The sequence below is a fragment of the Dendronephthya gigantea genome, unplaced genomic scaffold (genome assembly GCF_004324835.1).
Source record: "Dendronephthya gigantea isolate DGI-Jeju-01 unplaced genomic scaffold, DenGig_1.0 000093F, whole genome shotgun sequence".
Lineage (NCBI taxonomy): Eukaryota > Metazoa > Cnidaria > Anthozoa > Malacalcyonacea > Nephtheidae > Dendronephthya > Dendronephthya gigantea.
This window is the reverse complement of record NW_021163103.1, coordinates 44939-70156: the sequence shown is the minus strand read 5'-3', so window position 1 is coordinate 70156 and position 25218 is coordinate 44939. Positions and strand designations below refer to the sequence as shown.

Genomic DNA, 25218 nt, shown 5'->3' with positions numbered 1-25218 from the left:
GCAACCGTGATTGCTTTTCTTGTCGTACAAACAGAGACATTTAGGAGACATTCATTGATGTAATCCTGACCATCGGACCCGCAAACGGGGTCGTAAAGTTGCAGGCAGACGGTATTGCAGGCACATGTATGCGAGGATTTCGTTGTCGGGTCCAGGCTGCATTTCGCACCGTGAGTACACGTTACACCACTGCATACGTCTAAAAAAATTTAAAGATATATGGATTCAGATAAAATAACAGCATGTCTCAGCATGTGTCTCTAGTACCTCCATGTTTGAGATTATCGAAAATAAGATACTTACTAACAACAATGACACTAAAAGTACAAGTTGCATTTAATCCAGCATCGTCTGTTGCAGTATATTTGACCACTGTTGTACCAATAGGAAAAAAGGAGTCAGAGGGAAAGCCTGAACTGTGAACAGAAGGTGATTTGGCATTATCTGTAGCAGTTGGTTCTTTGAAGGAAGAAGGCAGGCGGACGCTGTCGTCATTATCTGTGTATAGTTGAATGTTGGACGGGCAAGTTGAGCCAAATGACGGGGGTTCACGATCTATAAAATAATAATCAAGGAAAAACTAAATAACCATTTTCGAATGAAATTTCTTTAAATTAGGATGTTAATTACTTTATACCGCGTCATCCTAACCTAAAACACTTCTCTCAACTTATCCTGGTAAAGTGTCTAAATTTAAAGTGGCTTAGTTTCATTTAAATAAAGTACAATCATTGCCCAATCACTGCCTGCCTAATCCGAAACGTCTATGGCACAATCTCTGTCAATCTCTGTCAATCTCTGTCAATCTCTCCATGTCAGTATGGAATTAATGTAAAAGTTGTTGTTAGAAAATGTCCAATGTACTGCACTCACAAATAACCTTCGACTGTAACGAAAAAAAGCTATTAACGAATAAATAATTGAGTTGGTTTACAGTTAGCGCAAGTGAAATTTAGGATATTTTAACTCTTTCTAAAATTCGGGGACCAAGTAAGGTATACACCCAACTGACCTTCAACTGTTACAAAGAAAAAACAATAAACATATTCTCCATTCTTGTCTGTCGCACTAACGTCGATCCAATGCCATCCAATACTCAGATTAACAGGAGAGGAGTAGCCATATGGAAATATGTCGACTGGTAAACTTGTCCCATTATAGTCTGATGCCGTGGGAACATCCCAATCAAAAGTTGCATAACTTTTTCCTGGGTTTGTAGGAATCTTTGTATCATTCGGACAATGTGACAGTTTAGGCTTTGTACTGACTAAAATTTGAAAGATGAAGAAAAAACTGCGTCAAAGCTGATTTTAAAGTTTATGCAGATTTAACACGTAAACCAGACACACATTCTTTGTCCTCGTGATTTTATTTCATTTTATCATTGTAGGTATACTTCGTGTGGAAGAGTAAGAAAAACTAGTGGTCATCAGGCATAATCCCATTGATGTGTTAGAAAGGTTTGTTGCTTACTCTCTCATATCCATTGTGGATATTAGAAATCTACATGTGGCAAAAAAATTCAGACACTATCGTTCACTGTTACACTTACTCTTGCAAGTTGGTGTTTCGTCAATCCATTGTCCAGCAACACAAACATCCCAACTCCAGCCAACTAAATCATATCCTGGATCACATGAGAAATAACATCCACCGTAATGAGGAACAAGAACATGACCATCTTCAAGATCACACCTTACTGTGCCATTTTCTGGTGCTGGATGTGGCTTGCAACCTAGACAATATATTTACCAGATTGTTGAGCGAATGTCCTTTGGATAAATTAACAGAACGCAGTGTCTTCATGTTGTCTTTCCCCAACGTGTTTTTGACTAGAGTGCAAAATAATCTGGAGTCCTGCATTATTCTAGTACAGTGATATCAGAAGAGTATAAATGCACCAAATATGATTATACCAATTAAAGATATCTTTTCGAATTTTACTTTTCCTGTATGTGAAAATGGAAATAAAAACTGATTATGAACTTCTTGAAGTGAATTCCGTATTGGTAGACATGGTTTAGAGTAATCAGTAGAAAAACATTCGGCTACAAACAACCATATAGTTTTCGACTTTAATTTGTGGCATTTTGAAAATATACTCACTTCCAATAGGCGGTGGGGGTTTTATTGTAGGTCTTGTATCGACTACACACTTAGATTGAGTTTCGTTATAAAAATAACCATTTTTACAACCACATTTGTGTCCACCAGGAATCCCGAAACACAGCTGTTCACAACCACCGTTGTTTGTCTGGCAAGGATGAGCCTCTAGATTAAAAAATGAGTTTTTAGTGAGTTTTGTGGCGAAAGGATAAAAAAGAAAGGTTCAAAACTGATACACTTTGTTTAGTACATTTTTAATCTTATAGTTAAATCTTGTTACTGATAGTGTTATTCTCGTGTAGTAAAACTGGCTTAAATACGAGTGATTCTCTCACTGGACCCTTGAAGGAACTGAGACGAAATGCGAGCTATAGATATGGATTACGCAGCTCAGTTTGTTCTCCATCGATCGTGAACTATGGAATGCTCGCAAACAAGAAATACAATTCAGTTTTTCCGCGTATTAAGAAAATGCCTAAATTCATCTTTTCCCGCAAGAGAAATAACAAACACTCACTAGAGTAAGAGCATTCTTTTAATCTGTCTCAGAGACACAGAATGTTAATATCAAACAGGGAGGGGAGCAACGGAGACAGAGACAGAGGAGAAAGGAGCCGAGGGAGAGGACTCCCACTAACTTCTGTTCACGGGAGCAAGCGGGGGCAGCGGTATGTCCTTTGCTACTTCATAGCAAAATACTGCAAAGCACTGCTCCTGCCTCCCTAAACTGCTTCCGTCCTCCTAATTTTACACCATAGATTTTATCAATCTTATACCATAGATTATATCAAAGATTTTATCAATATTAGCTAGGTACTGTCGTATCGATACTTCATTCTACCTTTCCATTGACTTAAATTTGTAATTGTTAATGAGTTTAACTTTCAAAATTCTTTTCAAAATTTTGCAGTTCAAGTTTCTACAAAAATTCAATTCAATCCCTACCTATTGTTGCTGGTGTTGCACACTTCGAGTCACAACATTTATCATTACTCGGGCAATCTGAGTCACTGACACACGACTTTCCTTTGCCTCCACCATAAGGACAGCGTCCAGCTTTTACATCTGGTGAAGATAAAAATTTAAATAAAATGAAATGCAATTAAACTAAAACTAAAAACAGTGATGCAATCGGATCTTTTGCGCTGAATGTCTGCAAGTATTTCGTAAAAAAGTGAATATGGGTGAGATTATAAATTTGGAGCTAACAGTTTTATAAGAGGATCTCCAATTCAGGAATACTAGCTTAAAATATACTGAACGCTACACAAAACAATTAACAAGAAATATAGACCGATTGAGAAAACCACGCAGTATCCGATGGATAGCGCTATTCGGCTTTCGTACAACCGTTCCCAGTTCTCTAAAGGCGACTCTATTACCGTCCGCTTCATCCTCATGCGGCTTTTGAAAAGCAACCCTCACGAACCTGGGAAACAAAGTGGGTGGAGCCGACGTAAAAGCGGTTCAGAAATATAACACGAATTTATGGGGGCGGGACACTTTTTTCCCGCGCGGGCAAAGCGATTGCAATGGAATATCGGCTTAGCTCAGCCTGTATAATATTATTTCGATAGGTTAATACAGAAGTTAGTATATGCAACATTTGCCAATTTTCAAAGTTTCATATTTCGCATCTCACACAAAATTTGGCAACCAAAATTCGAAATGCATAATGTTTACCCATCCAGCAGAGGTTTCCCTTCTTGATTGAACAGAACTAGGGCCACTTGCAGAATGCATGTACCAGGATCTCTCCTTGCTGAAGTACAGTCAGCTCCACAAATTTTAGGCAATTTTTTTTTTTGGGCCGAACGTCTAAGTTCGGGTTGCTTAAATTGATACGTGCTATTATCTTTATATATTACATATTTTAATATTTCATAAATAAAGAACGTTCAAAAAATAAAAAATTTATCCATTTTGTTTGCAAAAACTTAATAGACAGTTATAAGAACAAAAAGAGCATTTTTAGTAAGCATACTAGCTACATTTTACGACATATTTTAATACTTTTCATTTAATTACTAGATTATGTCACAGGTAATGAATAAATGTAGGAAGGATCGCAGCTTATGCTGCACTCGTGAGATTGAAAGAAAGGAAAAAATGTTCTATTGTATTGTATTGTAAACAAACCTTGGACGCACTCTCGAACCCTGAAGCTACTGTAATAACCATAAGCACAGCCCGACAAGTATCTTTCTTTCACAGCACACGACATCCAGTCATTGCACGGGCATCGCCACGTGTAACCCACGATATCTCGGCAATACAACCCACAAGTTGAGTTCTCCCTGACGTGTGAGTATCCTGGCGGACATGATGGAGGTGCATTGATAACAGGACATGATTGAGATGAGATGCAGGTGAAATTGCTGCCATGTTGTGGGAACGAAAATGTGTAGTGTAGTCGTTTTTCTGAAATATAAATAATCAATGTAAATTATTTTTGCCACTATCTTTAGTGATTGTGCTTTATTTTGTCCTACAGACCACCTACGTTGTTTTGGTATGGAACTATATGCATGTATATCCATTGGTTTGCCCAGGTTAGTCACCATTACTCTTATGTTTGCCGCAGTATTTACGTCACCACGATATACAGAGTCAGTATTCCAGTCTGTCCAGTAAAGATGATCGTATAACGATGTCAAGCCATAGGGGTGGTTCACTTCGGTCGTAAGACCAAACAAGTAGCCAACTAGACAATAGCAAGAATATATTTTTCTAGGTATTTCCTGTATTGGTCAGTTTGTGGCAGGATAATGAATTGCTATTTATTTTGAGGTAAAAGAGAACAAGATTTGTTATATAGGTGCTGTGTATTTTAAATGTTATAGTCACATGACTTTAAATAAATGCAATGTTTCCCGCCAGGGAAACAAGTGAAAAATTGTTGCCTGCATATTGTCATAACAAAGTTTTTTGAAATGAAATGGTCGTGTAACATGTATGTTTTCGTTTCCTTATAACAAAACACTTAATGTTCGCTACACCTCGGGAAATAGTGAGTTTTGTTTTCCCTCGAGTCTCAATGTTTCCCTTGACGGAGACTCTTGGGAAAACAAAACTCACTATTTCCCTCGGGAGCATACATTAATAAGTGTATAATATACGAAAATTAGATAAGAAAGTGCCCCTCTATCACTACTGGTAAAGATGTGACGACACTCATGTGCCCATGAAATGTATTCACCATGCAGTACTTACAGAAAAAGATTTTCTGGTTCAAGATAACCTTTCGTTCGAGCGTGTCGAGGTCCATTGCTTCAATATTATCTTCACCAGCATCGACCCAATACAACTTATTATAAACATGATCAATGGTGAGACCATTTGGCCAGTGAAGAGTGTGGTTTACCAGATCCATTCTGTTTTCTCCGTTCATGTGGGCACGCTCGATTCTCGAGAAGCTTCCCCAATCAGTCCAGTACATATAACTAAAGAGAAATATACCATATATTTATATAAAATCTTAACTTTACTTATAGCTGTTTTGTCACTTGTGCTGCAAGCCTATAAATCTTATGGTTGCAAATACACAACGAAAGAAAATTCTATGCACAGAATTATTTGACATGGCGTCAAATAATGGGTGGTTTGCGGAGACACTCGACCTGTGCAGTCAAGTGCAACTGAATTATAACAGATCAAAATCGCGGATTTTAAGTTGTCAAAAATATACCTGCAAAATATAGACTGGCCGGCGTCAGGTACTGTTAAATTCAGAAAACTCAACTATATATGATTAAATATAGCAGATATTAACTAATCCGTGTTATAATATAGGTAGAAACTCACCCATCAATTGGGTCTACAATAATATCCCGTGGTTCGTCCAAATTCCACCGGACTAAAGTCCTCCTAAACGACCCATCCAGCTTAGAAGTTTCAACAGTATTGTAGGTTGTGCTGGTCCAATATAACTGGCGACCAGCAAGATCTATAGTCAGACCATCTTCCACACCAATATCATTGAACAACACCTCGAATCCTGTTCCATTTCTGAATGCTCTACAGATGATTCTAAGGGTAACATCCGTCCAGTACACACGATCTTCAACCCAGTCATATTCCAACGCCACGGGGCGGGTAATATTGGTGTTTTCATCAAATGGGAGTGCAATTGGTTTTACATTCACGCTGTCCAGCTGCATTTGGTAGATTTTGCCAGCATCAGCGTCAGCGAACATTAGGAATTCTTCGGATAAAAATTTAGGAACCGGCGATTAGTTTTACACAATAGCTTTGTATAGTAATATCATAGAAATTCTTAAATCTTTTGTTTTACGAAGTAGGATTAATGAGTAATTTTCCTTTTTACTAAAACTTTTTATAGGATAGTATATTTTCTAATCGCACAATGACAATGGAGCGTTTATGCATTTTATTCTCATCCGCTGAATAAAACATGCGTGAATAAAGCTCCGTTTACACCACACTGTATTAATTTTATCAACATCGGCACGGCACGTCAATAATGGGTACCCGGCCTTGCCCATTTCATTTGTGTCCGGCCCGCCGTAGCCTTAAATGTGCACCAATTTTAGCCGTGCCGTGCCAATGAATTAACTGTGTAAACAGAGCTCGTAATTAATCGTGCAAATAAATCATTAATCGAATCGAATGAAACAAAGGATTCTGGAAGTGCAAGAATAGACCGTTTCAGCTTGCATGCCAATGTGATTTGAAATGGTTAATTTACATATAGAAGCTGAAAAGGTCTATTGCTGCGGCTCGTCTTCAAATCATTCAACATTTGAAGACTTACCGTCTTTAAAAGCGTCTTCACAGGATTTGTTATCGTTGGCAAGTTTGAAACCCAGCTGACATGCGCAAGAAGTGCCAGAGGGAATCTTGTTGAAACATAACTGTTGACAACCACCGTTGTTACCTCCACAACTGTTGCTCACTAGAATAAAATAAAAGATAATTCAGGATTATGAACTGCAGGATGATGTTTGTGAGAGAGCCTTGAGATTGGAGGGTACATGCAGGACTATCAGTTTCTTCCCATCTTTAATGCAGCACACCCTGGGTGCGATTCGCCAACGCGACGCGATTTTTCAAATAAATTCAATTCTGAAAGGATATTTTGAAAGTTATAAAAGTTATTATCAAACAGTTGCTGTTGAAAACTGAGAAATTTGTACTGAATTGCGTCGCGTTGACGGATCGCGTTTGGTGTGTGTCGACCTTCACAGTTCGGTGTGTCTCGGCCTTCGTATTTCGCTACAGCACGTGCAGTCAGTGCAGCATTATAAACATTCTGCATGCTAGCATAAAAACTTTTTCTATACACTCGGATTTTTTTCTACCGAGACTTGGACATTGTCGCTTCTTGATAGGAAAATTGAGTCCACAACATGCTGGCTGGGCAAAAAAGTGTCCCCCATAAAAAATATCAGCTTCAGTTGATGTTAGCAATCATGTCTGTTTGTCCATTCTCAACCAGTTTTGTATATCTGTGAGTCAATTTAAACGTTGTCGCTTCTTGATAGGAAAATTGAGTCCACAACATGCTGGCTGGGCAAAAAAAGTGTCCCCCCCATAAAAAGTATCAGCTTCAGTTGATGTTAGCAATCATGTCTGTTTGTCCATTCTCAACCAGTTTTGTATATCTGCATGTGAGTCAATTTAAAGCAATAGGATAATTATGACAAAATTATCGTTTATTAAACTAAAACTCAAGATGGGCGGCTTTTAGGAAAAATTCAGTGAAAAATTAATTTTGCTGTTTACTGTTCTGAAGAATAATTTCTGAATCAGATATTGCTACTCCCGCCTTTGGAAAGTCCAACAAATGTATTTTATCCCCTCAATCTAAAGTTTATAATCACAATTTTTATCATCGGTTTCCTAAAGTAAAGAAATATGCACAAAAGCATAATATTTATTGGCGTTACCTTAATTTTATTGGCGTTACCTTCGTTACCCTCAGAATAGAAAACTGGCAAACGAAATCAATTTACACGTGAGATTTTTCTACTAACCATCTTTCTGTTTCGAAGAGTCAATCACACGCAGTCCCATAGCCCCCTTAATCCAGTTTGTAGTTGGTACAGTTATGTTTACGAACATGACTCCAGTGTTTATGTTAATGCCATTAATGGAATTAGTCAACCAGTCTGTATAATAGATTGAATCTCCTGTGATATCCAAGTCAAATCCATGGAACTGTGAAAGAGCCAATGATTTATCTTCAAAGATAATTCTTCTGTTATTTCCGTCATAGTCAATAGAACTTATTTTATCATGATACGCGTCGATCCAATAAACAAGTCTTGCAGAGGTATCCAGGGTAACACCGTTTGGCCACGTGATGTTATCTTTGACCAAAACAACACGGTTAGTACCGTCTAAATCGCATCTTTCAACAGCTGCTTTGGCTCCCCAGTCAGACCAAAACAGGTAACTAAGTGAGAAAAATTATACCAAAATCTAGCGAATGAGATGAATATGCCGATTATGAAATATATATAATTCATATGTAATGGAATCTTTCATACATACCCTGCAATTGGATCAACTGCCATGCCACGAGGATATTCAAGACCAGTATTTAGCAAAACCTTTCTAAAGTTCCCATTAAGCGTTGCGACCTCGATTGTTCCCGATTGATAAGAAGTCCAGTATATCTTACGTCCGATCCAATCTATTGCCACACCCTCAACATTCACAACATCCTTCATTATCAGTGTTTTGCTCGTCCCATCGTAATTTACGCGATAGATAAGGCCCAGGGTGTGCTCACCAAAGTAGATGTGCTTTAGCTTGGTGTCTATACCTATAGGTATAGCTCTGTCCAACCCCCCCAACACATTAGTCCGTGTCAGGGTGTTTAAATCCAAAATATGAAGGTTTGTGATGTTGGAATAGAGGACATAAGGTTCCGGGGGGAGAGCATCTGTTAATAAAAAAAATTATTTTCACCTGCATCACGAGACACGAGTTGAAAAAGAAAATCCATAATCTTTTTCCTTGAATGAACAGCAGGACTTGGATTTGTACGTTCACTAACATGCCTGCTTTGACGTCATTTAAAATAATGGTTTCCGAATGCCCAAATTTCGATACATTCATCTTATGGCTGAAAACAGTTTGCCATTATGTTGTTATATTATGATTTTTTTAACGATTTTGCACACAAATTTTATATATATTTGTCAATAAATATACATCGCCAATCACCCTGAATAACCTTTACTTTGAAAGGCCGATAATGTACAAGTAAATCCTCTGTTTTAGATTTTACTTGGATGAACTAGGCTTGTGTGTAGCCATTACTTGCAGTCAGTGACTAATAAGAATAATAATCTACATGCAATATTTGAATCTTGGCGACCCCTCTGCATTTAAATTGCTTCAAATAATATTTTAAAATTCAAATGGGTATAGAGTGGGTTATTGACGATTATACACTGGCGGTAAAAAAAAACCTGCTCAAATGTTGCTATTATCGTATGTAACAGGAATTGCAGACTAGCGGTGAAAAAGAACTGTTTAGATACAAATTCATAAAAAAGAAGCGAATATAGGAGAGAGCTTCATAGGTATTTTGGATAATTCTCTTATTCTAAACAATATTTCAATAATGTAATGCAACCTGCCATACTTCCAAGATATAGTCAACAATGGTTTCAGGATGAGGGAGTGACAGAAATGGATTGGCCTGCACAGTTAAAAGACCTTTACCCTATTGAAAATCTGTGGGGCAATGTCAAGGGGACAGTGCAAGAAAGGAATTCAATCATAAAGCGTCCATGACTTATGCGTTACTGTAAAGACTGTCCATAGGATGAATTTCTTTTGACCGTGAAGATTACCACCTTAACAGAAAGTATGCCACGGCGGTGTAAAGTTGTCATCAATTACAAGGCCAAAGGAAGGTCAACAAAATATCAATATTTCATATAGCTTAGCATGTAATCTAGTCTATATATACTCATATATATTGTTAGAGGGACAGTTACGTTCATTTGAGAGCATTTTAACTTGTTTTGAGCAGTTCTTTTTGACCGCCAGTGTATAAACGACTGATGAATCTTCCAAAAAATAAACCTGACGAAAAATAAATTATCAGTATCACACATTTTTAAAATAATTTAATTTTTTAAAATAAACCACACATGTCAAATTTTAAATGGTTTCACGCCAAACAATGTTATATATAATAATTTTTCATTGTTGACTTATTAAAGACCTCCCCCACTGATTTAGGAATTTTCTGAACTATAATATGGCGCCATACATTCCAGTGGTTTAATTGGTGTTTCAGCGAGTATATAAAATTATATATACAGATAAACCCTTCAGTTGAGAAACGGCACAAGGGTCCCCATGTTTGTTTTGAAATGCTAACCATCCGTCTTTTCAGTTGTATTATAGCTGTTGTTGCATGCATCTCTAAAGGCCCATGCACCCAGAAAGGGCGCGATTTGACAACGCGGTGCGATTTTTCAAGTTTTTTATTTTCCAAAAGCAAATAAATTTTAACCTATCATGATATTCTTGTAGATCACGTAACAATAATACATTCTGACTGCTCTCTGGCGCGCATAGATTCCAAATTTTGCTTCCAAAATTCAATTTATATGCTTCTGAAACCTGAAAATTCGCGTCGCGTTGCGGCATCACGTCCGATCTGCGTGGGCCTTCCCTCTTCGCAGCTTGTTATTCCGGTTACCAACCGATACCTAGCTTATATAAACCACTATATTCCAAACAATAGGAAATATTAATCCTGCAAATGATCTTATCGTTAACATCAACTAATCATATTTCATAGTTTAAATTCCTGTTTTTTAATCATTTTTCATACAGTGCACGATATGATCCACCCTGACCAGACCACATAATGATTATACTTACAGTAGTTTTAGGGTTTAAACTTTAATCTTTAATGTCAATAAGTTTTGTTTTACCTGCATAGCTGTTAAGTAGTGTCAAACAAACCACCAGACACAACATTTCCTAACGCTGCCGAATTTCAGAACACTATATAGAAGTGAGATAAAATCGCTGTTAAATGGTGATGAGTGATAGCGCATGTACTGTTGGGGTGTATTTAACAGTTATTCTGCGAACTCGAGTCGTATATGAGCTGATAGCAAAGCACCGAAAGGGCGAAAAACTTTGTCGCTCTTTCGGTGCATTTTGGTGTGCTATTATCAACTAAAGCTTGGATTTCTGTTTCACTTAATTCCCAAATCTTTCAGCCATTTTGTTTATACTTTCTCTACTAGACAGATATGAGCTAATATCTGTCTAGTAGCCAACTAATGAAATTGCAGCATACCTCATATCTGGCGCTTGTGTATATAATAAAATTCATTATTCAGCCACTGATGAAATAAAAGTATAAAGACTAGAGGCGATCATGGACTTTTGAATATTATAGACTCGTTTTTTATTATTGCAGGAATTTATTTTTGAAAGTATACAAGGGATGTATCGTAAGATATAATTTATGTTGGATTCAAAATCAAATACCGAGTTGATTAATAACTTATAACCCAAATATACCCATTGCCATACCGTTTTAAACGACCCTTTATTTAAAAAGTAATTTCCTTCACCGTTGAATTTCAGTGATACCATGTAAATGAATGACTTGTGTTGACTACAAGGAAAACATATTTCGGTGATTTAATTGTTGATGACTATCGCAGCCGAAATATATCAATGATAACAAAGCTGACAAACTGTGCGAATATTAAAAAAGGCATAAAAGCGACTTTAAAAAGTCAGATGATTATTGATCATTATATTAGCTGAATATAATTGCAAGTAGATAATCGGACGAAAACTATTTGCGTTAGAAAACAATCATGAATATAGCACAAGTCATGCACGCACCACTATATAGATAATGCTATTAATATTATCAATGGTAAACTAGGTTCAGAATCTACTCATAATTCATATCTCGACTGAAAAATTAGCTGAGAAGTTGTGTAGTGCTTTGGTACTTATATTAGACGGTAATAAGAACTGCCTAAGAACTATACGTGATCTTTCACACTGCCATGACGTCATAAATATGTTAGCCGCACACCCAATAATTACTGAAAGATAATTTATATATATATATAAAAATTGTCAAGTTTTGTTTGATTAATGGAAAAAAAATCGAATTTAACAAACAGTCGACAGAAAGAGCTAGAAAGCTTGGAAAAAATCTAAGCCTAAAATGAAGAGATTATATTACTTCGGTTCATCAGTATATATATATAGTAAATTAAAAAAGAACTAAGACAGTTTGCTATCTGATCTATCTAGACTTTCGTTTATGAGTTCGGTCTTAATATGTTTATTAAATCGCGACAATACGTTGGCACGCAACATGGTATTGTGTGTCTGTGTTGTCGTCAGCAATTGAATTGTTTGACTTGTACAATACGTCAGTGCAAATGATTGTTTCTCTTTAGCGGGAAATACTTTAGACACTAGATATGAGAAAGAATTTCTCAGTTAAGATTTCTAGCTAAAAGTAGAATAATTTACTGTACTTTCTCTCTCCAATTTCGCACAAATTTAGAGACCTAAAACTAATTAAAAAATCCCCATGGGAGCTGGTGATATTGCAAAAATTTACATAGAAAGAGGAGGTAATAATAAAGTCCTATAATGAATACTGTCAAAAAAAAAGCAGAAAATGGAGAAACAGTGGCTGTGCAGTCCTTATAAGGTCTGCCAGTTTAATATTTGTTCGTTTTATCTAAACGGGAAGTCGGAAAGAAGGAAACCCAAGCGTGTGCGGAACACGCTGGCCTGAGAAAAGATGACTTATAACACGCTATATCAGTTTGAATTAATCCGTGCATCCGATGAAGTTGAACGAAATCATGCGCAGATGATTCTTATTAAAACACGTTCTACATGTAAAGGCCTCATACCCAGGCGGACGAGCTACATTTTCTTTGCTCAAGTTTCCTAGGAACACAGCCGACCGTCTCACACTAGCCGTGAGGGAAGGCAGAAACTTTAGTTGCTGCACACTATAATATTATAGCCATTTTGTTCATCGAACTTCACGTATAAAAACGCTGTTGAGGATTTATCAGGAAAAATAAACGTTTTTCGTACTCAATTAGGTGTACATAACTTAGCGGATATAAAATAGGACCATTAAAATTATCGCCTTCGGCTTCGCCTTCGGACTAAGGTACTGCTTTGGGTGCATTGGGAATCAAACTGAATGTTGAAACTACAATAAATAAACTTTTACAACACACAGTAGGATATAGCCAGAATAACAGTTGTATGAATTCCAGGATTCCAAAGCGGGTTATTTTTAAAAACTAGAAAATCAAGCAGTGATATATGCTTATGTGCGATTAGCAATGAATAGCACCACTTGCATATAAGGATGTTCTTTTTCTGGTAAACAACATATGTTTATGATACGAAAGGAGTTTAAGATAATATACATAAAAAGCTAGTACTCTTACCTTTTTTCGTATGGAATAGAAAACACTTTGAGCAAGGTATACAAGAACGTGATGCAGCCTCTGATCTGACTCGCAACTAAAAAGCATTTAGTGGTTATTATAGTATTAATAATAATTCAAGCCGTAGTGTGCAATCATATGTAACCCCCGCAAAAAATTCATGCCGCGATTTATCGCTCAGAAATTTTTACTTGCATGGATAACATTATGCCGACATATGCCGTATGTGAAGTGTTTATAGTGTCATAATTCTTAGCGCTACGGTGAACTCATTTGAAATACAAACCTTTTAGAAATAACCCAACTCACATTTTTTGAAATTTTGGATATGCATACTTTTAAAATTTCGTGATTGCATGCATGTTTTTTTTCTATCTCGGTGGTATGAAACGCATAATTGTTAAATGTTTTTGCAGAGATATACATTGCTGCGTTTTAATGCTTGTCATTCCTAAATCCTAATACACGAGAAGGAATTACGGGAAGGAATTACGTTTTTCTTTGGCATCAGATTGAGAGAAATAAAGTTGCAAGGGGAGGAGTTATTATTTGTTGAAACAATTGCAGCAACGCTTGATTTGCTTTTTTGTTTTGGGAATATAATATATGTAAATCAGTGTTATACTCAGAGGTGTTTATTCCAGTAAATTTTCGAGGGTAGACATTAGGGCTTAGAATTCGCTTAGAACTTCAGTTTCAAATATCAAGAACTGCATGTGGTCGGTAATATGCAATTCAGACGTTCAGTTATAAAAGGCCACTTAAATGCAATTAAAATGTCTATATAAAGAATACAAATTTAAATTACAAATTACGTCTAAATTGTTTATCTCGTTGAACAATCATGCTTTCAATGATAGGGGCATGCACAAGCATGAATAATCTAACTTCAGAACTACTTCATGCTATATTTAAACTCATATGTCGGGTAAGGCGTTTTTCACTTGTTTTCATGCCGCAATTTGCGATTGTTCTCATACAGACTCAGTTGTGCTGTATTTTACAATGGATGTTTAACATCTCATTTCATTCTTTGAAACGCTTGTTCCTTCAAGCGAAACATGCAGATATATACTCACGTTTAAAATAAAGAGTTTGTCGAAACGGCTTCTTGAATATTTTCCGTTTCACTAACTTTACTAGTTTAAAATTCTAGAAAAATATATTGTATGTAAGGGTTTTAGATCGTATTCCATGCAACAATAGGGAATTATCCCGTGCCAACATCAGTAGGCAAATTGATTCGTCTGGACTTGTTTAAGTATTTACTTTAAACTTTTATCTTAAATCTTAAAGCTTTTCGTAATTCGTAAATGCATGTCCTGAATTATCTTGGTCTTATATGGTAAGGGGCGGTGGTTAATAACGGACTGTGGCTGATATTAGCCAGGGTAGTGCAACTAGCGTTTGGTAAGGCTACCCAATGGGAAGTATTAAAGATTTAAAAATATTGTATTTATAAATAGTATAGTTTTAAGGTAGAAAGGTATTCTTTACCTGTGCAGAGAGAAATGTTATTGAACAGCGACAACAATAACAACATCAATTATTAAACATCGACAACGACAACGACAACGTACAAACTACGACAACGAAATTTACGATACGTTTGTTAATGTCAAAAGTTCAAAAAAAAAATTTATTATATAACTGATGACCACTTAAGAAACTGAATGTCATAGATTAATCATTTATAAAATATTATGGAGACCAAGTTTACCAAAATGCAGCAAAACTGTGAATGCTAACGGTTGCATTTCTTATTCATTATCGTGATGCAGTTAAACGAATATGAGGAGTGTTCAGAGTCGTAGCTATAGATCGCGAAGGTGTACATTCATAAATTCATGTTTACATATCATAGGAACAATAGGGCTATTTATATACTAGGCAAAATAAGTCGCGACTTATTTAAGACGCGACTTAAATAAGACGCAAGCTGGTATAAATATTTCGCGTCCTAATTCCGTATTTAATGTTGTTGCCACTTCACATATCTCTTCTATATGGTGTCAGCTTTGCTTGTTTTTTCCACCATTTTGATTTCTGACTTTTTCGCCCGTGTTCACGCATGCGTTGTTTTTTTAAAATTTAATTAAGACGCATCTGAATAAGAACAAGTAAAATCCCTGTTCTTATCTAAGTCGCGACTTAAATACAGGACGCGTCTTATCTAAGACGCCGCCTTTTTTTCCTGGTATAAATGGTCCTAATGTTTCTAGTGGCAGATTACATTGTTTCTGCTCCTGTTTATTTCCTAAAAAGTCTTCTTTAAGGTTAAAAGAATACAAGGCGCTAATGTACGATACATTGTATGTGCTAGAATTTTATGTAAAAAAATGACTGAAATATATACGAATGGTTTTTATTGAAAATCAACGTTACTGAATATCCAACCAGATCGGAGGAATGCGTCATATGACCTTCCTAGGTTTCAGTTTGTCCTCTCGTGGCGTCACCAACCCTTTGGTACACGAAGCGTCCTTGGTGGTCAACGGGAGGGCCCCTATTCGATCTCCGAGGGGCGTTTGGTAAAACGAAGGGCGGTGTTTCATTTGAAACAACATAATGTGAATTTGGAGGAGGCTGATCGAAGCTAAGAGAATTTACAAATTTTACTTTAAATATCTATATTAAAATGTAGTTATAAATTAAGGATCATCAGCTATTGACAAACAATGGGGCGGAACAATGGATAATTCAAATAATGGAAGGGAAGAAATAGATTTGGAAAAGAATGTCTGAGATAACGGCTAATCTTCTACGATGAGGTAAAACTGCGATCAAAAGATTGAACATATGGATTGATCGTTCCAATAGGGAGCAGGCTGGCAGCGTCTTCAAACAACTTAGTATCAAATGTGGAATAAAAAATGCCTAAAGTTGTTACGAGAGTCGTCGTTTGACCAAACGTCGAAACGTCGAGAAGTGTTTTTGTCTATTTTAGGCAATTGTTATACGACATTTGATGCTAAAATATCACAACATTTACCAGACTTACTGCTATAACCAAAATGTTAAAAACATTGACTCACCTCAACAGATACCGGGGATCCGGGGTGCGTTGAAATGAGTGTATTTCAGGAATCTGGTAGTCGTTAGGTCGTGACCTTCGATTCCAGTTCCCTACCGTCTTGGGTGTGACCCCAACTACTTGCTTTTGGGTGTTCAGATTAACCACTGCATCCTTGGACACGTACAATCCATCATCCAGGTCAGTATCCGGGAGTTCGTAGACATGACAAGACGCATTCTCGCTAGTGGGCTGGTGTACTGGAGAACTTTCGTAGAATGGTGAAGATATGACTTGGTTTCTACCATACAATCCTGACAAATTCTCTGTAGTGCAGTTACAGTTTTAGTTGTTAGTTTTAAGCCTGAAACTAGCTACATGAACTCAGTGTTGGAAAGAAGATAAGATAAAACTTTATTTAGACACGCTATAAGCTGATTTCCAAGGAGGGCGTGCAATCTCACTCCCCGTTGCCCCAGACGAATGGTTTAACAAGTTAGAGAGGAGATATGCAATTTAGAATATTTATATGAATATGACTTGTGGTTTATAGGGCAATATTTAAAGCAATTGTTATTCGTAAACATGTAATATAAACCTCTAAAAACGAATCATCATGGAAAACGCTACACTTACCTTGGCCTGGCTGAAGAATGTTCATTTGAAAGTCATGAGGGGTTTCATAGATGTGGTCTGACACATGTTGTTCTGGTGACCGACTGATCGGCGTTCTTCCTTGATCAAACTGTCCGGGGGGAATCCGGCTGGAAAAAGATTGAATGAGTTTTAGTGGGTATGGGTGGATCTGAGAGGAGAAATGTCGTTTTAGCATCAACGGGAAAATTGTCCTATACCGGCGCCTTCAATTATCTTTTTAAGCCAGGCGCACCGCGCGCACGATCGACGAAATCCTTGCGTGTACGATGATATTTTAAGCGATTTTAGTCGGCAGGGGGTAGACTGCAATCGGAATAATAACAAAACAGTTGATATTTAATTGCTGATTAAAATCGGCCGAATGAATTGTACGACAAAATCGCGTCGTGTGCGCCTGGCTTAATTTGGCGAGAGAACATAATCACCTCTTATTCTTGTGACGTCTATACATCCACATAGAAAATACAAGAAAAATCACTGCAATAAAAGCGCCAATAGAACCAGCTATTATTGGGGTTTTTGAGGTCGAATTCTCTTGAGTAGAGGCTTCGTTATCACTGACTGGATATACGAGATCTTTTTCTGGTATTTCTTTTGTCAAAGTTTTGAGATTTTGGGTCGTGAAAGCTTCAGGTAGATGTGAGCCTGGTTTTGGATCAAGAAGCAAAAATTCGACTTCTGTCTTCTGGTCTTTTTCTTTCATATTCACAACAATAACATGTTCAGCTTTAAATTCGTACGCTTCACTCTCACGTTTTTTTCGTCTGCAAAAGAATGAATTAATTATTTTAGTTACTATTGTGCAATGACCGCCGAGCCGAGGACTGTTGCTTGAGGCTCGTTTGAGCCCGTGGATAATGTTGAATGAAAATATAGTTGAAGTCACACTACCAAATTAACCAAAGCAAATAAAACATGTCATGTTTGGCAAATATTGTTTGACACGGTTAAGTTTTCGAGATTTAAATCCAGAATTAAAAAAAATATGCGGAACTGTAATTTTCGCACTATTTTTTGTCCATCGACTGTTTCAGTCAGAACTTCTCATATAACCAAATAACTGGACAAAGACCAAATCGAGCAAAGACAGGCTGGACAATCTGGCTAATAACGACTTATTGTTTGTAATGCGCATGTACAAATACCTTTTCGTCGTTTGTTCGTAAGAACATGATACAGTTTTGCAAACCTTCGTCAGGGCCTTAGCGATAATACTGCGAATCTTATCTTTTGAAACCTGAATAGATTAAACATAATTAAAAGAACCTAATTAAACCTAATTAAACCTAATTAAACCTAGTTTGTTGAATAGAGGACGACTTTACCCAACCCACGTTTTTCTTTCAGAAATCAAAACACGCTATAATAGACTTTTTTCATAATGACGTCAAACGCGGAAAGTCTGATGTAACACGAAGTTTGATTGGCTCGATAGTTTTGTTGAGATATACTGTGTGCTATAGGCAGATAGATGATTATTGGATCATTAACACTAGTCTGATCATTTTCAGTCCTAATATAAATTGGCGATCGCCTCTATAGAATAATGTTTAACACCTGAATTGTAATAGTTAACATATAACAAATTATTATATATACTGTATTGTACATGTTAGAAATCTTCTCCTATTTAGGTTGGAGAATGTATGTTCAACCCACATTCCTATCGACCATCGATCGACAAAAGTCACTATATCAAAGCAAAGGTCGGCATTCTCAAGCAAACATGTGTTGTTATATAGATTTGTCCTACAATCAACTGCGAAATAATTCAGAGGAAACCGCATGTGACAAAAGGTTCTTAAATGTTCTGCAATATTTTCTTTTACATACTTCTGATAATTTTACACCAAACTCCATTGTAACAACAGAATTACCTAAAAAACAGCAACAATATTAACTGCTTCTGTTTGAGGCTAGGAAGGCGTGACTTCGGCGATTTTGGGAGTATTAAGACTGATAACCGCGGGCAATGTGATTGGATGGCGCGGAATGAATTTTGAAACGATTTTTTCGTTAACCGAACAATTAAATTCGCCTAGTGAAAAACGGACTTTTTTAAATAAAAAAAACTTATTCATTGTGTGGCAAGGGAAGAGAGCTTTCTTGTTTTCAGAAAGTCGCGAAACTTGTGTGAAAAAAATAACTCTTAATGTTTTCTAATGTCATAACGGGAAATACTTTTCATATTGTGGGAAAATTGTGAATAAACCTTTAAAACAAAACCCTGACATGCATCTTCTTTGCAAACTATAAAACATACCATAATCAAAGTAACAATTCTCAGCTCCTGTTGTAGTCGAAGTTTTCGTGGATCCACATTTCTTGCAAGAAGTTTGTCCTGCTGAATCTTGATACTCAGTCACTGGACATGGTTCACACTTCCCATTGACTTTGCTTTTATCGTAGTAACTGCCTCGAGGGCATTTCACTAGAATAGAGAAGATAATAATTATGTCATATTTAGGAAAAATTGTCTTGAAATGAATTTGGAACACAGAATGATCGCAGTTGGGTCGGAAAAAGAATTAATATGTGCATGATGTAAAGGCCCGTTTACACTTGCAATTTTTGCAGCGATTTTATATGCATTATTTTCTTTTTTCGAGAGATGCATGTGAATGAGCGAATTAATTACTGATGTTTAAATAAGAACTCTTATACATCAGAGCATCCGTAACTAATTACTCGTTCACATCTATCAAAAGAACTGAGAAAATCGCAGAAAAAATCGCAGCATAAATCGCAAGTGTAAACGAACTCGAAAGCCTGGGGCAGGTTGTTCAAAAAGCGTTTATAGATTAAACGGCGGATAAGTTCAAAATGAAAAACAAAATTTAACAACTGAGCTGAAATATTTCGATGTGAATAGAATTATTTTTAATGGAAGTACAAGGTAAATGTAACTGTAAAGGGTCCGTCATTCACAAGATTTATGAGAGGATTTTTAAAAATTTGGCTTATCCACCGTGTAAGCTAAACGCCTTTCGAACAACCGCCCCCTGGTTCTCACTATGGGCTTATCTCGATAAAAGAGATAACGTAACGATCAATTGTCATCGCGATAATCCCCAATGTGACGAACGCGATTATTCGAGATGACGTCATACTAGGCATTAAAGCGAATTTCGCGATAAAATACCACAACTTTTAGAAACAAACGTGATTTTTCGAGGTTTGGTAATTAATACGATAATTAAACACGTTCCCATTGACGATTATCGCGATAACAATTAATCGTTATCTTATTCATCGCGATAAGCCCAAAGTGAGACCAGGCGTAAATTAAGGTTGACATTAATCGATTTACGTTAAAAAGGATTAAAATTTGACAAGCATTTACCACAAATGTCTTTGCCTAATGACAATGCCATCGAACCATCAGGACAGTATGGGGATTGAACCCCTTTGATTGTTGATTCTAAAAAGTTGTTTAAAATTGGTCAATTGTGACAAGGGAAACATTATAGTATGTTAATAGTTACATCAGTTAGTTCAAGAACTTACTGTAGCATGTCGGAGGATTATTCACGTCCGCAAGTGTGACATATGTCCCAGCGTTGTTTCCTCTTATCCACTGCTTCTCATAACATTGTAACTTCAAGAAATCGTTGAAAACTGCATTATATCCACTTTTACATTTGACTTCACACTGTACGGAATTATCCTTGTCTTGACATTGCATTGTGCTCGAGCGGGTGAAAGATTCCGAACTTAAGTTGAGGTCATCACAGCCTGTATGGTATTAAAAAATTAACGATATTTCATTATCGATTAATATTTCTGCTTTTCACATCCTAAGTCCGTATATTACTGAAAGACTTTTAACTTTTAACTTTTAGTAACGCTGATCTTTCTTTGTTTATTGCATTGTTTATTTTGTAATTCGCATTTATTTTTGTACGTCCGTCCATCTGAGCCACAAACAGGAGTGTTACTATCTGCGTAAGTTGTATTCACATTTTGCTTTACGACCTCAGCGTTATGGTCAAATACCTCAAAAAAGATCGACAAGTTGCACAAAATTTTGCGGCACGACTAGTTACGGAATTGAAATGGCTACCAGTAAGCTCGAGTTGCATATTGGAACTCAAAGACGCGTGAATTTTAAATGCAAAAAAGGCATAGCGTCAACATCTTTAACAGATAAATTAAAGAAAAACCTGCAATTTGTAACACTAGAAACAAAGACATGTTACAAACTCCTTTTTATCAAAGTGCTGCTGATCAACGTAGTTTTTTATATAGAGCTAAAAAAAATCTGGAACGATATACCGGCAGCCGTAAAGAGTATTAACTCTGTAATTGATTTCAAATTAGCTTATTAAAACTTTTAAACAAAAGAGAAATACGGATGTTCGTGTGCTAGCGGCGTTCCTTGAAAAGTCTGGTTATTACTTTCGTGTAAACTACAAAACAAATAAACATACCACATTTTCCTCTCTTTAGCATAGTAATAATATTCTTTTCATTGCACGCAGTTTCATTCATCTTGCATTTGTTTTCATAGTTCTTTCCATCAGAACCACAAACAGGATCTAAAGTATCACTGCATGACAAATCACAAGAGCACTCCGCTTTTTCGTTTCTTACTCTGCAAATTGCTCCGTGAGTACACTTCTTCTTGTCGCAACTTTCACCTGAAAGAGATGATAGTATACCTTGATCTTTTTTCGCAACTCTGAAATTCAAGCCCAATTTATTCTGGTAAGAATTTAAAGGTTAGTAATTCTCAAGTGAAGTAAATAAATAGTATATTCATAATACGCGCCAGGTAGCCCCCGTTGCGAAACGCATTAAGCAATGTTGCGTAAAATGCAATATCAATTCCTTTTCAATAACTGATCTCTATTTCTATTAAGTAGATTGCAATCTTTCAAAACGGATTCATGAATTTCTTGTTCCCATTCTATCCAGTTAAACCAGTGAATTAAACTATACAGGCAGATTGAAGAGCTGCATGCAAACCTGTTTTACCATTTCACAAATGTAAATAAAAAAGTAAAATACCTTTCTCGCACTTTCCTTCTTTCACGACCGTGATTATTCTTTTTGACGTGCAAACGGTGACATTTAGAAGACATTCATTGTTGTAGTCCTGACCGTCCGACCCGCAAACAGGGTCGTAATACTGCGGGCAGGAAGTGCTGCAGGCACACAGGTGCGAAGATTTTGTTGTTTGGTCCAAAAGACATTTTGCGCCGTAAGTACACGTGACACCACTGCACACGTCTGAAGAAAATTGAAGACGCCTTAGAATAAACATCTTTGACTGAGTTGATGTAAAATAAGTTACTTACTAACAACAGTGACACTAAAAGTACAAGTTGCGGTTAATCCAGCGTCGTCTGTTGCAGTATATTTGACCACTGTTGTACCAATAGGAAAGAATGAGTCAAAGGGAAAGCCTGAACTGTGAACAGAAGGTGGTTTGATATTATCTGTAGCTGTTGGTTCTTTGAAGGAAGAAGGCAGGCGGATGCTGTCGTCTTTATCTGTGTATAGTTGAATGTTGGACGGACAAGTTGAGCCAAATGACGGGGGTTCACGATCTATAAAAGAACATTGAAGAGGACACTTACTAAGAATACAATTTTTACAATAAGGTTTAGTGCCCGTTATTACAACGCTGGACGCTGTCAGAGTATACAAAGTATCCAGTAGATTTTAAAAATATACACTGAGCAAACCTTCGACTGTTATATAGAGAACATTGAACATATTCTCCATCTTTGTCTGTCGCACTGACGCGAATCGAATGCCTCCCAATACTGAGATTAGCGGGAGGGTGTAGTAACTTGGTAGATTTGAACAGGGAGACTTGTCCCATCCTTGTCTGTTGCCGTGGGAACTTCCAATTTACAATTGCATAAGCTTTTCCTTGGTTTGTTGGAAACGTTGTGTCATTTGGACAATGCATACGGGGCTTTGCTAAAAGTATTGAGTTGAAATAAAAATTACGTCAGTTTTCAGGAAAAACAAAGTCAGTAGTTATTTATGCATGTGCACACGGAACGTTGCTTTCGAGTGTTTTTAAAATATTTTTATCTGGTTTATCCTTTTTGATGCCTTGTCCACGCGATCCAAGGGGAAATGTGCTTAAAATGTAAATTAGTTTAACTTTCATTGTAATTGACGGTGTTTGAAACAGTTTTGACATGAAAACTAGAATGAAGATGCTCGAAAACGTTCTTGTGTGAACGGAGTCTTAGTGTATATCATTGTTCAGTCCTATAGACATTTAGCAAGATGTCAAGAATGACCAAAAAAGAGAAATATGCGTCATGATCGAATTTGCTGTTGCAATTCTATCTGTAGATTGCAGTGCAAATTTGTGTTATCATTCAAATGTGAATAAAAAGTAAATACCTTTTTCACATATTCCTCTTTTCACGACCGTGATTGTTTCTACGTGACGTGCAAACGGTGACATTTAGAAGACATTCATTGTTGTAGTCCTGACCGTCCGACCCGCAAACAGGGTCGAATACTGCGGGCAGGAAGTACTGCAGGCACACAGGTGTGAAGATTTTTGTTGTTTGGTCCAAAAGACATTTTGCGCCGTAAGTACACGTGACACCACTGCACACGTCTGAAAAAAATTGAAGACGTCTTAGATAAGCATCTTTGACTGAGTTGATGTAAATAAGTTACTTACAACAGTGACACTAAAGTACAAGTTGCGGTTAATCCAGCATCGTCTGTTGCAGTATATTTGACCACTGTTGTACCAATAGGAAAGAATGAGTCAGAGGGAAAGCCTGACTGTGAACAGAAGGTGGTTTGACATTATCTGTAGCTGTTGGTTCTTTGAAGGAAGAAGGCAGGCGAATGCTGTCGTCATTATCTGTGTAGTTGATGTTGGACGGGCAAGTTGAGCCAAATGACGGGGGTTCACGATCTAAATGAATGATTCAAGAGGACACTTACAAGAATACAATTTTAAAAATAGTTTAGTGCCTATTTTACAACGCTGGACAATGTCAGAGATATACAAGTATCAGTAGATTTTAAAAAATAACTGAGCTAACTTCGACTGTTATATAGAAAGAGCATTGAACATTTCATCTTTGTCTGTCGCACTGACGCGAATCGAATGCCTCCCAATACTGAGATTAGCGGAGGGGTGTAGTTGGATAGATTTGAACAGGGAGATTTGTCCCATCCTTGTCTGTTGCCGTGGGAACTTCCAATTAACAATTGCATAAGCTTTTCCTTGGTTTGTTGGAAACGTTGTGTCATTAGGACATGCATACGGGGCTTTGCTAAAATGATTGAGTTAATGAAATAGAAATTAAGTTTTTGGGAAAACAAAGTCAGTAGTTATTTATGCTATGTGCACACGGAACGTTGCTTTCGAGTGTTTTTAAATTGTTTTTATTTAGTTTATCCTTTTGATGCCTTGTACACGCGATCCAAGGGGAAATGTGCTTAAATTTTTAATTAGCTTAACTTTCATTGTAATGGGCGGTATTTGAAACAGTTTTGACATGAAACTAAAATGAAGATGCTCGAAAACGTTCTTGTGTGAAGGGAGTCTTAGTGTATATCATTGTTCAGTCGTATAGACATTTAGCAAGATGTTAAGAATGACTCAGAAAAGAGAATTACGCGTCATGATTGAATTTGCTGTTACAACATTCTATCCTGTAGATTGCAGTGCAAATTTGTGTTGCCATTTCAAAATGTGAATAAAAAGTAAAATACCCTTTTCACATTTTCCTTTTTTCACGACCGTGATTGTTCTTCGTGACGTGCAAACGGTGACATTTAGAAGACATTCATTGTTGTAGTCCTGACCGTCCGACCCGCAAACAGGGTCGTAATTCTTTGGGCAGGAAGTACTGCAGGCACACAGGTGCGAAGATTTGTTGTTTGGTCCAAAAGACATTTTGCGCCGTAATTACACGTGACACCACTGCACACGTCTGAAGAAAATTGAAGACGTCTTAGAATAAACATCTTTGACTCAGTTGATGTAAAATA

At 36.8% G+C, this 25218-nt stretch overlaps 2 protein-coding genes across 5 annotated transcripts in view; both read right to left on the bottom strand.

The window, feature by feature from the left end:
• Window positions 1-13638, bottom strand: part of LOC114533564 — a 49901-nt gene extending 36263 nt beyond the window's left edge. For 2 of the 4 annotated variants that reach the window (XM_028555100.1, XM_028555102.1), the window contains exons 1-3: window positions 11647-11729; window positions 11034-11106; window positions 8623-9016 (exon numbers count right to left, since the gene is read on the bottom strand). In XM_028555100.1, coding sequence (XP_028410901.1) covers window positions 8623-9016; window positions 11034-11079 — 440 coding nt within the window. In that variant the 5' untranslated portion in view covers window positions 11080-11106; window positions 11647-11729. Of the gene's footprint in view, window positions 1-5973; window positions 6311-6880; window positions 7022-8102; window positions 8525-8622; window positions 9017-11033; window positions 11107-11646; window positions 11730-13562 lie in introns of those variants that run through there. The other 2 variants (XM_028555103.1, XM_028555101.1) reach the window with 2 other exon arrangements.
• Window positions 13639-15223: 1585 nt separating this feature from the next.
• LOC114533678 overlaps window positions 15224-25218 on the bottom strand; it is a 38351-nt gene continuing 28356 nt past the window's right edge. Inside the window, exons 26-40 of the mRNA XM_028555271.1 lie at window positions 24940-25076; window positions 23005-23163; window positions 22923-22928; window positions 22533-22784; window positions 22243-22464; window positions 21663-21872; window positions 20740-20967; window positions 20576-20653; window positions 19496-19663; window positions 19066-19109; window positions 18378-18469; window positions 17658-17996; window positions 17212-17339; window positions 16598-16901; window positions 15224-16158 (exon numbers count right to left, since the gene is read on the bottom strand). Coding sequence (XP_028411072.1) covers window positions 15990-16158; window positions 16598-16901; window positions 17212-17339; window positions 17658-17996; window positions 18378-18469; window positions 19066-19109; window positions 19496-19663; window positions 20576-20653; window positions 20740-20967; window positions 21663-21872; window positions 22243-22464; window positions 22533-22784; window positions 22923-22928; window positions 23005-23163; window positions 24940-25076 — 2536 coding nt within the window. The 3' untranslated portion in view covers window positions 15224-15989. The remainder of the gene's footprint in view (window positions 16159-16597; window positions 16902-17211; window positions 17340-17657; window positions 17997-18377; window positions 18470-19065; window positions 19110-19495; window positions 19664-20575; window positions 20654-20739; window positions 20968-21662; window positions 21873-22242; window positions 22465-22532; window positions 22785-22922; window positions 22929-23004; window positions 23164-24939; window positions 25077-25218) is intronic.